The sequence below is a fragment of the Neofelis nebulosa genome, chromosome 13, assembly GCF_028018385.1.
Source record: "Neofelis nebulosa isolate mNeoNeb1 chromosome 13, mNeoNeb1.pri, whole genome shotgun sequence".
In the NCBI taxonomy this organism is placed as follows: domain Eukaryota; kingdom Metazoa; phylum Chordata; class Mammalia; order Carnivora; family Felidae; genus Neofelis; species Neofelis nebulosa.
In genome coordinates, this window is record NC_080794.1 from 23,967,265 (window position 1) to 23,980,968 (window position 13,704).

The window sequence follows — 13,704 nt, forward strand, 5'->3', positions numbered from 1 at the left end:
GGTTTTGCATTTGGTGAACTTGAGGCCCGGAATTGAAGTTGTTCTTGAAACACGCTTTTCCTTTTGCCTCTCCCGCTAGGTGCTCCTGGAACACTTGGAGTTCCTAATCTGCAGACACGAGAGATCTCTCAGGAGAACATTGGTGAGGCGACAGGCAAAGACTCAGGCCGGTGTGTCCAGTGAGGTGGAGGTGCTCAAGGTCCTCAAGTCCATATTGGACAACGACCAAACGGAGGATGAAACGGTGTGCCTAGCCACGGTGGTTCTCAATTTGTGCACATGCTGTGTGTTATACGCACGCTTTGTGTGTTTGTGTGACTGGAGTTTCCTTTTCATCTTCTTGAATTCTTGTGAGAAGACAGGTCTGTATGGTTAAAAAGCAGTAGTTGGTGGAAATGTTGTGTGTATCGATTGGCTAGTACAAATTGCATAATGTGATTTATTTCGGGGAAGATTTGTCTCCAATGTAAAATGGAAAGCTGTTAACAAGCAAGTTTGTGAACAGGAGCATCCGTGAAAAACCTTACCAGCATTCTGTCATGTTATTTGAGGCGAAGGGGATGTTAGGGTAACTGTATAGTAAGGACTAATGAAACACCTCTGTGTACAAACTCAATCCCTTTGTTTCCAGGTGAGAGAGCAGTTACGTGTGGCACTGGAGGGGTGTAGTTTCGTAGAAGAAGAATTAGGGGCCACACGCAGAGTTCAGCTCCAGACATCATCACAGGATTTGATTGGAGGGGGTTTCCTTTTTATGCATTGTTTTTAAAACAACATATGAAGACTAGCAGTGGGGGCCCTCACATGTTGCTTCCCTTTCTGAGTTTCCAAGGTGCAGACCCAGATGAAAGAGCTCCTGGCTACCCTGTGCACTCTCGTGGCCAAGCTGGAAGAGGACCTATCCATCTCAAGGAAAGACTTAATCCGTTCTGAAGCAATGAATTGCATATTACAAAGAGATGTCCGTGAAGTGAGTGTCGGTTGAAATGGCCACGCCGTCGTCTAGCCAAACGTGGGGTGTTTGGTTCGGCCTTGCCCTGTGTGTCCTTCGTCTCCCACGGGTTTTGAACGTTTGGAGTTGGGTAGAAGTAGCAGCAGAACGGGACGTGACTCCGGGGCCTGGGCGGGCTGCCTCCCCGTCTGCGCGGTGGAATCTGTCCTCCCTGGGCTCTCCCCTGCCGAGGCCTGGCGGGCAGGTGGCAGAGTGCCCTCGGGTGTGGAGTGTGGGCCACCTGAGCTTGGCCCATGCCATGCTCTCGGTCCGTTTTGGGAACACACTCGGCACGTGGGAAGAAGCGTGGTACTGCCAGGTCGCTGCCGGGGGCACGACCGTGCGAGGGCGGCTCTACCGAGGGGCCGTCACGGCCGCCTCTGCCGCCCTGCCCTCCTCCCAGGGGTTCCGTACTCCTGGTCGTGGCGGTCAGAGTGAGCGAGGGGCAGCCCGCTGGTCCCGGTGTAAGGTCATGGAGGAGTGCGGCCGCTTCTGCACGTGTGGTCGTCGTGGATGGGAATCTGATCCTTGTCACAGAAACTAGTAAGGGTGGGATGGTTGCTCTGTGCCTCCTCCTGTCCCTGTGAGCTGCCCTTTGTGGACAGTCCCCGCACACCCCACCCCCAGCCCGTCAATGCCACCTCGGGAAGACCCTGTCAGACCCTGTCAGACCCACGTGTACGTGCACGAGCAGTCTGTTTAGTACCTTAGTGTGGGTGAGGCCGTGTCCGAATTTAAAACAAAAGTATTTGCAGAAATTATATAACCCATTCAGTGAAGTTGTTGTTTGGCAAAGGTGGGGGGAGACCCCGCAGCAGAGTTCAATATGCAGAGAGTTTAGAAAATCATTTCTTAGGACTCATCACTTTCACTCTTGAGACTGCTGACATAAATTGCTTAGTAAACACAGAGGGCTGGAAGAGGAATCTCTCGGGTGGTGGACAAGAAAGGCAGGGCAGGACGGTCTGGTTCCATTTGCAGTGTCAGATACCATGGGATACAATGTTGTTACAGGGTTAGGCTATAGAAGATGACTTCCAGTTATATGCAAGGTGGAGTTTGGCTTCCTTTTGTTAACACTGCTGCTCCATCTTTGTGGGAATTGGATGAGATTTCCTCCACCTTTTCCCCGGAGAAAGGATGGTTGTCTCATGGTGTGTGCCTCCAGAGGCAAGTCGCTGTTCTGTGGAAAGCTCAACGGTGTCCGGAGGCAACCGAGGTTGTGACTTCCGGGAGATTTTATTATCCGTTTGTCTTTGAACACATGGTTAAGAATAAGCCTGGGTAACTGGCCAGAATCCCGAGCAGCCTCCGCACTGTCGGCACAGAGCCTGACGCGGGGCGCCAACTCACAAAGCGTCACCGGCTGAGCCACCCAGGTGCCCCCAGGATGCTACTTTTCTGTTTGTTTGGAAAATGAGGATTTCGCCCGGTTTTTGTGTCTGGAGTGTGTTAATGTGTCGTACGCTGATTCTTTCCCTGTTTTCCCTCTGAAATACCTGCTGTAGGCCATGGCCCAGAAGGAAGACATGCAAGAGAGGATCACTACCCTTGAGAAGCGCTGCCTCAGGGCACAGCAGGAAGCCACCTCTCTGCACGACCTCAAGGATAAACTTGAAAACGAGATCGCAAAGAAGGACTCTCTGCATCGACAGGTCGTTGGTTTCGTTGAACTTCATTCCACTTTTATTAATTACAAGTCAGGTTAAGGACCAAGTGTCAATGTCAAGGTTTTAGGATCTTAGAATCTTGTGTTGACCAGCGGGGTTACTTCAACGTCCAGGGTTTAATTCTTTCGAATTTTATGGAAGCATGTTATGGGGCTACCCTCCTTGGTTCCTTCCTTGTCTTGTCTTAAATGCACGTTATTCTGTTGCCCGTTAGCACTGTTTCCAACAGAGCAGGGAGTAGCCGGGAATGTGTAGGCACTGGCCATTTTGGTTAGTACTTGAGATCGGGGGGGATGGCAGGTGCAAAAGCACAGTCTGGTGTGAGGATGTGAGACCCTGTGTTTTGGGAAGCCGCACGGCTCTTCCTTGGTTGTCTCAGGTCATCCGGCATTGAACAGGAACACCGCATCCAGCTTCTTGGAAACAGAGTGAGTTTGCCTGGTGTATTTGTCAAATGTGTCAGTCGACCCAAAATGATAATCAAAGTGAAAGACTAGGAAGCCATGAAAATGACATTGAGGAATGCTGTTTGAGAGCACGTAAGATGTTCCAAATCATGAGTGTAAAAGGCAGATCGTGAAATACTTTGTGTACAGCATGTGGTTTATTTTCTGAGGGTTTTAAAGCATGAGACGCGGTCTGTATATACACACAGAGCTATATGCACACAGAAGATGGAAGGAGTCTGTGGGAACAAACGTTAACCTGGCAAAAACCTCACCTTATACATGATTTTTAAAATGACTTTATATGTTTTTAATGCTTATTTATTTTTGAGAAAGGGAGCCAGAATGAGAGAGAGAGAGAGAGAGAGAGAGAGAGAGCGAGCATGAGCAGTGGAGGGCCAGAGAGGGAGACAGGGAGACACAGAATCCCAAGCAGGCTCCAGGCTCTGAGCTGTCAGCACAGAGCACGAGGCGGGGTTGACCCCATGAGCTATGAGATCATGACCTGAGCCGAATTGGCCGCTTAACCGACTGAGCCACCTCGGCTTCCCTAAAAGTCCTTTAACAAAAAATCTCGTGTCTAAGTTTTCCTCGTTGAAGTTTTCCACGTTTTTGGTCAAGAGGGAGAGTGCTTTTGTTGAATAATGGTACACTTCCAAAAAGAACTCAACTGGCATCAGGCATGCTCTCAGAAGCTCTGTGCTGGCTGATGTGCCCACCTCAGAATGTCCTATGGAGCGAGCCCTCGGACCACAGTATAAATATGTTCACGAAGGGTTAGGACCGAACCCTTCCCTCCTTAACTTGTCAGGAAGAACGAGCAAGCTCCTCCAGAAGATGGGTTTTCTTTAATGTGTGGGAACTTTGTCTTTTGAAAGACTTCTTTGAAGATACTGAAGAAGAGCAAAGAGTTTGGCAAGACATGTTTTGCGTAGTGAAACGAGGACCAAGGCAGTGGGTGACTCCTTGCAGACAGGAAAGGTTTACTCTGAAGCACCTCCCAAACTGTTGGCTTCAGTCAGAACGAACAGTAGATCTCTGCATTTAGCTTTTGTTTCACTTTATTAAAAATGGAAACGGAGAGAAGACTTGCTACACTTTGATGCTTTGCCTTCATTTCCTAGACTGCGGATCAAAACCGCCAGTTGCAAGAGCGCCTGGAGGTGGCGGAGCGGAAGCTGCAGCAGACCCCGAGGAAGGCCAAGTCGCTGCCCGAGGTGGAAGCCGAGCCGGCCCAGAGGGTGGCCACCCTCTGCAAGGTGGGGCCTGCCTTTCCTTCTGGGTCCCATGGTGGGAATGTCATTTTCATGGCGGTCCGTTCTTGTATCTCATTTCTCACCGGTAACGTCGGCGTGCCAAATTCCGCGACCCAGCTGAGATCTGTTTTCGGTGCTACTTTGTCTGAGATCGGAATGCTTTTCAAATGGCAGGCATCATCCTCAGTTTTGTTCCCTCCGGTTTTGTCCGATGTGTTCTGTGTGCCGTTGGCTGCATCTAAGACTCACTGCTTTTCAGAGTTAAGTCAGCGACTCAAAGCTCAAGGTAGTAGCCTTGGGTAAGAGAAGGACAGGGGTGCCTGGCTGGCTGAGTCAGTGGAGCTTGGGACTCTTGATCTCAGGGTCATGAGTCTGAGACCCCGTTTGGTGTAGAGCTTACTGAAGGAAAAAAAAAACCAAAAAAGCATAGAATTTTTCCGAGAAATGAGAAAATCCTATCCTCTTTTCAACACAATCGTTTTTATTTAAAAAATTCTTAAATGTTCATTTATTTTGAGACAGACAGAGAGAGCGAGCATGGGCACATACATGAGCAGGGGAGGGGCAGAAAGAAGGAGATAGAATGCCAAGTAGGCTCCATGCTATCAGCACAGAGCGTGACACAGGGCTCGAACGCCCAAACCTTGAGTTCATGACCTGAGCTGAAGCCAAGAGTCAGAACCCGACTGACTGAGCCACCCAGACACCCCTGTAAGAAATAAATCTTTAAGGAATTCACTCGGAGGTTCAACAAATAGAGTCGAGGAACGTGCCAGACACAGTCCCTGCCCTCCCAGCTCTCATAGCCCTCACCACCCACAGAGGAAGGCAGCAGTTGAAGAGGTAGTTTCCAGACATGATGTGGTCGGTGCTGGGATCGAGTGATGCACACAGGACGAGGGAGCACATGACTGGGCAGCCAGTCCGTCCTTCCGGAACCTGGGCTGAGGGAACCTGTAGCAGGGAGCCTGTCGGTGCTTCTGTGTCACCGGTTCCAGTGCAGTGAGGGTCCCAGTGGGAAGGGGGTGGTGTCATCACGGGATGCTGACCCTCAAGGCTGCCATCAAGTCGGGCAGGCGGCATTGGGCACCCATAAGCCCAGGCTCCAACAGAGCCTCTCCTCCTTTGTGATCTGCATGTCAAGTCTCCGTTTGTTTTCTCGCCTGTCCTCTCTCCTGTCCCTGGTCAGCCGTGTAGCCCGACTGTTTGTCTTTGGACACTCTGCTGCTGAGGAAGCTAAATTGTTGGAAGTGACTTCCCAGCTTAGGAAGCTAGCACGCCTGTTTGCTCTTTCTGCTTGCTGCTTCCTCCTGTCCGTGCTGAGTGGCCAGGGGTGTCTCCCGGGGGACGAGGCACTGTCCAAGGATCCGGGACCCGGGGTGGGGACGAGACCGTTGCCTACCCCCGGTCACCAGCATGGCAGCCCACTGCTTCCCACTGGCACGCATGAGGCCTATAGGGACTGTGAGCAGGCGGAAGGCCGCTCACAGCATGTCGTGCGTAGGCACAGCGTGTGGTGTGGGGCCGCCAGCTCTTCTGACCCCGCTGTCGCCCACAGGCCGAGCAGAGGCGTGGCAACATCGAGGAAAGGCTGCGCCAGATGGAGGCCCAGCTGGAGGAAAAGAACCAAGAACTGCAGCGGGTACGTGTGCGAGCAGAGCAGCCATGCACCTGGCAGTGGTTGAGGATGAGGCACAGGCTGGGGGTGTGGGGGTAGGGAGTGGTCCCTTGTTTCCCACTTCTCCCCATGTGGACGCCAGGCCCCTTCTCGGTCCCATCAGGGGTACAGTGGACTCTTGTGCGAGTTGGATGCTACTGAACACTCCTAGCATGTGGACAATGTTCTCTGGACGCTGGGGCCCCGGAGGCAGTGCTGCCTAGGGGTGGAGGCACCCGCACAGCCCACTGTGCCCACCAGCTCATTAGCAGCTACTCACGGTTGACGCGGGACCTCGTGGGTGTCCCTTGGCCAAAGCGGAGGTACTGGCCTGGGGTAGGGCAGCCTAGAGGAGGGGTCTCCTTCCTTAGGACATGACACTGAGGTCCTGAAATCAGGTCACGGGCCTGACCTTGGTCCCCACATCCTGAATTTCTACTTGAGATGAAAGGCACAGGTCAGGGTAGATGTTCCTAAGAAGAAGAATAGCGTAATCGAGCCTTGACGAAAGGGAGGCCCGTGTCCCTTGAATCCCCTGAGATTTTTCCCTGCGGTAGCTGGTCAGACGTCAACGTGAAACACCCAGGAGACAGAGCAGGCAGCGGCCTCCCCATCTTGGGACGTCCATCCAAGGCCATCAGGTTTTGTTTTCACCAGAAAACTCGAAACACTCACCCTTAACTTACACCAGAAACTCGTGTGCTTGGCCCTCAGGGTCAGAGAATAAAACATGAGTTCTCGCGGAGTGAAGCTTCTGATGCCAGCGTGAGGGCTCGTGTTGGCCGACCCCAGCCTGCCATGCCACATGCACACAAGCGAGCACAACCAGACGCTAGCCTCTTGGGCCGAGAATTCGACCTCACCTACTTAGAGAAGCACTTCATTGCCTTTAGGACTGTATGGTAGTTTGGAGGGACAGGTGTTGAGATAAGGATTCTATTATAACTGAGACAATCCGACCCCAGCCTGCCATGCCACATGCACACAAGCGAGCACAACCGGACGCTAGCCTCTTGGGCCGAGAATTCGACCTCACCTACTTAGAGAAGCACTTCATTGCCTTTAGGACTGTATGGTAGTTTGGAGGGACAGGTGTTGAGATAAGGATTCTATTATAACTGAGACAATTCCAAGGACACTTTTAAGCTGTTTTGCTTGAAAAATACTTGGGTGCTGATCCCTTCTTGTGGGGTGACCAGGGTCTTTTCCAAGTGATGGCCGTTGCTGCGTGTTAGGTGAGGTGGTCGTGCTTTCTGTTGCCTGCTCCCAAGGAAAGAGGTGCCAGCAGGTGTGGCTTAGAGATGAGGAAGCCCGAGCATGGAGGGACTGTCCATTGCCTAGCCTGCGGGTGTGTCCTGTGGGCTCTTCCTCCTCCCTGGGCCCCCCGACTGCAGGGCACATGTGTAGTCCGTACCCCACGGCCCTCCGCCCGGCAGGAGCCCCTGAATCCTGCCGGCCTGTCCTCGGCGCTTCTGTTTTGGGTTAATTCAGGAGATGCGGCAGAAACAAGTTTTTAAACCAGACGATTGATGAGAGTTGTATATAACACAGACCCGTGAACTTTGCGGTTACGTTCGGAAATTACTTGAGGTAATTTGTTATGAATTTCTAATACAAGTTCCATTACAAAACGTTCAGGAGATGTGGGAATTTCACGAAAAACAGGTGAAAGTCTTTCTCACCACTGAATCTTTCCCAAAGTGGATTTTGTTTTATCTTTCGGTTTTGTCAATGGATTCATTTCTTTCCCCCTGAGGCCAGATCCGAGCTTCTGTTTCCGCCCCGGAATATTCCTCCTCCTGTGTGTAGATAAGCTGATCCCCTTAAGAATATGCTCTTTAGGGGCGCCTGGGTGGCGCAGTCGGTTAAGCGTCCGACTTCAGCCAGGTCACGATCTCGCGGTCCGTGAGTTCGAGCCCCGCGTCAGGCTCTGGGCTGATGGCTCGGAGCCTGGAGCCTGTTTCCGATTCTGTGTCTCCCTCTCTCTCTGCCCCTCCCCCGTTCATGCTCTGTCTCTCTCTGTCCCAAAAATAAATAAAAAAACGTTAAAAAAAAATTAAAAAAAGAATATGCTCTTTCCTGCATGTACATCTGCCTCCTGAGCCCATCTGAGAGCTAATAATGAGGACATTCGTGAGGGCCCATGTGTGTTTTGTTTCCCAGAAACAAAGGCACCTGCTAAGTGATGACCCCGGGAAGCAGGTTCCTGCGTTTCTGTGTCCCGGGAGGTCGGTGCTGGCAGTGAGGCACAAGCACGCCCAAGAGTGCCGTGGGAAGGGGCAGCCGAGGATGGCGTGCGTGTGGGTCGCACCGCTGGTCATTCGCACGTCTGAGCCGATGTTCGCACTTTTGCTTCAAGCCTGCGTCTTCTCTTTCAGGTAAGGCAGAGAGAAAAAATGAATGAAGAGACTAATAAATGTCTGTCGGGCACTATTGACCAGCTCCTTTCCGAATCTGACGAGCGTCTTCAGCGTCATCTTAAGGAGAGAATGGCTGCTGTGGAAGATAAGGTAGGACATGAGAGACAGCGGCTGAGTGCCCCCGTCCTCACAGAGGAGACGCTCACGTTGTGATCCTGAGGAGCAGCGTGGAGCAGAGGCTAACAGCCACTGTAGAAAGTAGAAATGATTCTTTCACGCGGAAAACTGCAGGCTGTTACCCACTGTCTGTGTTAAGTTCCCAGTGTCCTGTCCCTGCCCGACGTATGTGTGCGGGAAGGTGCGTCTTACTGTCTAGAAGAGGAGTATGGTCTGGGGAGGGCCCGAGAGTAAGTATGTGAGGCTTTTACTAACTGAGAGGTAAGGAGTAAGCTAGCTTCATGCTAATCAAAGATGGGCCCAGAAACAGCCATAGGCAGTATATAACTAAGGGGAGGAGCCGTGTGTCGATAACCCTTTGTTGATAGGACCCGGCAGTGGCTGGATGTGGTCAGCAGGCCCTCGTTGGCCACCCCTGTGCTGGAACCTTCAGCCTGGTTCTTGTCTGGGGAGCTAATTTGTACCTCTTTTGTCCAGACGGACCGGTAGGAGTGCGCAGTTCTGTCAAGCATTTAAGCAGCTGAAAACAGAGTTTCTCCTGTTCCATCTCCTGCCTTCCCTCTTTTCATCTGGGTTGGAAAGAGTCTAAGCCTGGACTCTTACACCATCATAACGGATACACTTGAGGTGTAACGGGAGGGAAGCAGTATCATAGGATCTCTGTGAGAGAAGCTCTGGTGGTGACAGTTGGGTGCGGACCTGATACTACCGGTTCTGGTGACACCTGTGTCCCTGTAGATGAGCCCAGAATCTTCCCTAAGATGGGCACTTGGAGACACCAGTGAGCAATGCTAATTACACGACACACTTGTTTTGGGTAAAACCCATTATGAGGTGCGTTATTATACCCCACGTGAGGTTCTACCTTGATCACTGGGGCCAGCCTTTAGGTAGAATAGTTGTATGTGAGATTGGAATTCTATGTACGAAACTTAGGTCAGGTTTCCCAAGTGACTGAGGCATCACAGACCCTAAAAGCTAGTACGAACCAGTGTACCTGCTGCAAGTAAACTTAGGAACTTGTCATACTTACAGTCAGACAGTGATCTGTGAAGAAATTGTACATGGACAAAGCATGAGGAAAGGCTGTTACTGCAGTTTCACAGACAGCATTTCACTCTGTGGTCATGTGACCCTGTTCGTTGGTATGGCCATCCACTCCATGACTTTTCTGTGGTGCTGCGTTATTGTAAAGAGAAACGTAGGCGTGCTCTAGCATGTGGAACGTTTGAAAGAATCAACACTAAAGGACTGTACCTTTCTCAGAAGTCTCCGTTAGGAGAAGTGGGCAATCTGAAAAAACAGTTACAAGAAACGCAACATGAGAAGGTATTTCCATCTCTCAATCATTCAGTGATCCCTTGAGACTGGAAAGGAGCAGGTGACCTCTGGGGCTGACACTTCCTCCAAGGCGAGCCACCACTGTGCTTTCGAGGGGCCCCACGCTCGCAAGTCTGAATGGCACGCATGTGGCGGAGTTGGAGCTGTGCAGCCTATGGGGTTCAGATTTCTGAGTCCCTTCGGGGGTCCGCTCGAAAGCTAAAATGTTCACGCAAACCTTTCGTTGAGTGCAGCGTTGCCCAGCAGGAAGGTAACAGGTGACACGGGTGTCATCCCAAGGATTCTCGCGGCTGCATTGGAAATGGTCAAACAGACGGGTGATGTTAGTTTTCATGTAGCCCGATGCAGGCAACGTGTTACTGTATCATGTAAATAGTATAGACATGAAGGAGCTACTCTACAATGTTTTTCCACATTCAGTCCTTGCAACCGACGGGCCGTCTCACAGTTCCATCCCCTGTGGTCGGGACCAGCCCCACTTTGGGCACTCAGTTAGCCACGTGCGGCGGTGTCTGCTGCCTGGGACGGCACTGCCTAGGGCGTTGTTGTGTGACCGAAGGTCCTCTTCGGTTTTGCTCCCTGGTGCTGCGTGTGCAGACGTGAGGCTGGGCTGCGGAGGGTCCACGAAGGAGCACGTGCCTATTGCACAGAAGGGCTATTCCCCCACCGCCCAGAAACTCCTGCTCCTCTCTACATAATTAGGAACAAGTGTTAGTGGCTTGGTGTTTCTCCTCTGTAACCTTGCTAGGCCTGTGACCTAACTGTTCAGTAGGGTTTAGGACGTTCACTTGGTGATCCAGGTGTTTACTGGAGGACTCTTGGAGACAATGGTCTTGGGGTTTGTAACTGCTGAATTTCCCCATCGTGTAATGAACCTACAGTGTTGTATCAGTTTCAAGTAGACAGCATACCGTTTCAACAATTGCACGCGTAACTCTGTGCTCACCACCATCACTGTGGTCACCGTGTGTCACCATACAGAGTCCTTAGGGTATCACGGACCGTATTCCCTGTACGGTGCTTTTCATCCCCGAGACGGCCTTATTTGATATCTGGATGCTTATGCCTCCTAATCAGCATCACCTCTTTTGCCCACCGCCCCTACTCTCCTCTCCTCTGGCCACTACCAGTTTGTGCTCCGTGTTGAACGGACTCTTGAGGCAAAGAATCGTTAACCTTGCTTGCAGTGAGTGTCGTTGTCATTTGCTGCTTTGCAGGATCGGCTTCTACAGAGCATGGAAGCACTGAGGGCTGAATTAAAGCGGGCAAGACTGAGAGGCTCTTCGCTTCACCACGGGTATGACATTTCCCGGGTCACAGATGTGTTTGAGATGCGGCTGGGGGCGGCTTCCCTCTGTCACCAGTATGACCTGAACCAGCTCATGGTTCCAATGTAGAACCGTGGGTGTGCTATGGTATGACCCGAACCGGATCAGAGTTACACACAATAACCCTGAGCGTGTTGTAGTCTGATGCGATCCATTTTCCAGGTACCACCTAACTGATGATGGGGCGGGGCTGGGGGGGACACTGCCCTTCACCGTGCCTAACATGAACCACCTCACAAACACATATGTTAGCACCTGCTGTGTATCTTCCAGAGGAATCCTTTGGCCGAATGGGCAGAGTGACTGGATGTAGCTCAGGGAGCCGGTAGCTTCGTAGTTGGCAAGAGGGAGAAGTGAAACCTCATTGCAGAGGTTAGGTTTGGAATCTCAGGAGACCGGGAGGCATGACAGAGCTCACAGCCATGGGAGGAGGCGTGGAAGTTAGGGAAAGTTCTGTTCGTGTTTGGGTGGGTTTATTTGCGGCCTCCCTCCACCGAGTGTGGCAGTGATGGGGTGGGGCTAGGAGGGGTCCAGCGTGCCAGATTCGGACCCAGCGTCCCCGGAAGCTGTGGTCCCTTCGGTAACACCAGTGGGGTCACCATGGGAGTGGACACGTGGCCATGGTTGTGAAGGTCACCTTCACATTGGTGGGGTTAGCGCAGTGCTCCCAGTTTCTTAGCTTTTTGAAAAGAGTGGAGAATGACATGTAATCGCTTTAAGTCTGTTGGGACATTGGTGAGTCGCCTGTGAGGGAGCGGGTCAGCCGGCTTGTGAGCTGCGTCCTGCAGACAGTAATTGTCAGCAGGTATTAAAAGGTTTGCTTGCTTCTTTGTAAGAAATAGGTACCAGGTGAGAGTCATTCTGGTGTGACAGTGCCTCGAGTAGCTGACTGGGCCCCCTTAGGTGCAGGCTCCTGCTCCAAAAGCAGGCCCACTCAGGCCGCACTGGGATTTGTGCAACGGAAGTCAGCTTCTCTTCTTTTCCAGAGAGCAAGGAGCCACTGGACTCCCGTGCAGGGTTCAAGTGTGGAGGGTGAACCCGTGGCTGAGGCCGGGCACGTGGGCTGGCGGGTGCTCCTTCACAGCTGCTGACCGCTTCGTGCCCAGAGCCTTTGCTGAGGGGAGCAGCTGACAGCCCAATTAAGTGACTCCACCCTAGGGGCTCGGGGCTCCATGGAACTTTTCTGGAGACTTCTGTGGCCAAGGGGGACATTTGTCTGTTAGTCTAACTGCACAAAGGCCAGAGACGCTTTTGCCTCCTGTGTACGGGAGCTGCGAGGTGTGGTTCCCAAGGATCCTGCCGCGCATGCCCCTGGGGCGCCCGATAGTGGCTGGTGGAGGAAAACCTGGGGTCACCTGGCATCACAGCGAGGGCCTTGGCACACGTGGTCCGATGGCAGGTGAAGGCCAGAGGGACGTATAGGAGTGCTTCCCAGTCAGTTGGGCAGGAGGTGGTGCAGACACGCTGGATGACAGCTTGACTGGGGGCAGGCGCTGCTCCACCTCGGGGACGTCTGGGCCGCGGGGATGCGTTGCACCTGCTGGGCCCGGGAGACCCTGTCTCCACAGGACCCGGCTAGCGGGCTTGCACTGGAGCCAGGGGCAAGGATGCCTTCCTTGGAGACCTTTTTCTGTGACCTCATTTTCCTAATTGACGGATTTTGGCCTGGCTGGCAAAGTCCCCTTTTCTTTAGATAACAACCTCGGTGTGTGTGTGCGTGTTTGTTGATTGTTTCCCTCCGTATTTCAGGCGGACGCACGTCGGCAGCATCCCAGCTTCCAGGTTCCGTCTGGCGGACAGCCCCACGGATGCCAGCAGCAGCAGCAGCAGCAGCGCGGTGTTGCAGCGCCGCCGGAAAGGCCGTGTGGCCCGTCTGCGACATGAGCCTTCCAAGGCAAGGATCTCCATCCTCTGGGGGCTCTCGTGGGACCCACCTGCCAGCTCCAATGTCACCTGCCTTTTCCTGTCTGTGAGGCTCTTCTGGAACTAAAGGACTGATAGGCTGCTTTCTCCTTGCCGCTTCCCCCATTCTTCTTTTGCTGCCTTAGAATTTACTTTTGAGAGCTTTTGTTCTTTCTTTGTATCAAGTAGCAATGTGGATTAAGATAGGACCTAGTGTTAAGTACAGCACAATGCAAATTAGTAAGGGTTTGAAACGCTAATGAAGGTTAAATGAACACGTGTATTCATCCTTAAACAACAAAGAATTCACCTTTGGAGTCTAAGTACTTTTGTCCTTTGTCTCTTCGGCTGCGTATATTTTTATATATTTGTGTAAGTTTTGAGCACCTGTAGTCATGGAACAAGTTTGGTGCAGACATCGTCCCAGAGCTAGGGTGCAGCATGACTGAAAAACCCAGATGAGGGGCGCCGGGTGGCTCAGTCGGTCAAGCGTCCGACTGCTGATTTCTGCTCATGTCACGATCTCTGGGTTTGTGAGATCGAGCCCCGGAGCCCCGCAGTCCCGCATGGGGCTCT

At 52.2% G+C, this 13,704-nt stretch overlaps 1 protein-coding gene across 1 annotated transcript in view; it reads left to right on the forward strand.

Annotated features, from left to right (window-relative positions):
* The window catches only part of LOC131492409 (liprin-alpha-1-like), a 68,616-nt gene extending 55,400 nt beyond the window's left edge, over positions 1-13,216 (forward strand). Inside the window, 10 exon segments of the mRNA XM_058696036.1 lie at positions 80-244; positions 632-970; positions 2,500-2,646; positions 4,232-4,361; positions 5,561-5,637; positions 5,922-6,005; positions 8,399-8,530; positions 9,824-9,886; positions 11,116-11,195; positions 12,976-13,216. Coding sequence (XP_058552019.1) covers positions 80-244; positions 632-970; positions 2,500-2,646; positions 4,232-4,361; positions 5,561-5,637; positions 5,922-6,005; positions 8,399-8,530; positions 9,824-9,886; positions 11,116-11,195; positions 12,976-13,216 — 1,458 coding nt within the window.
* Positions 13,217-13,704: the final 488 nt, after the last annotated feature.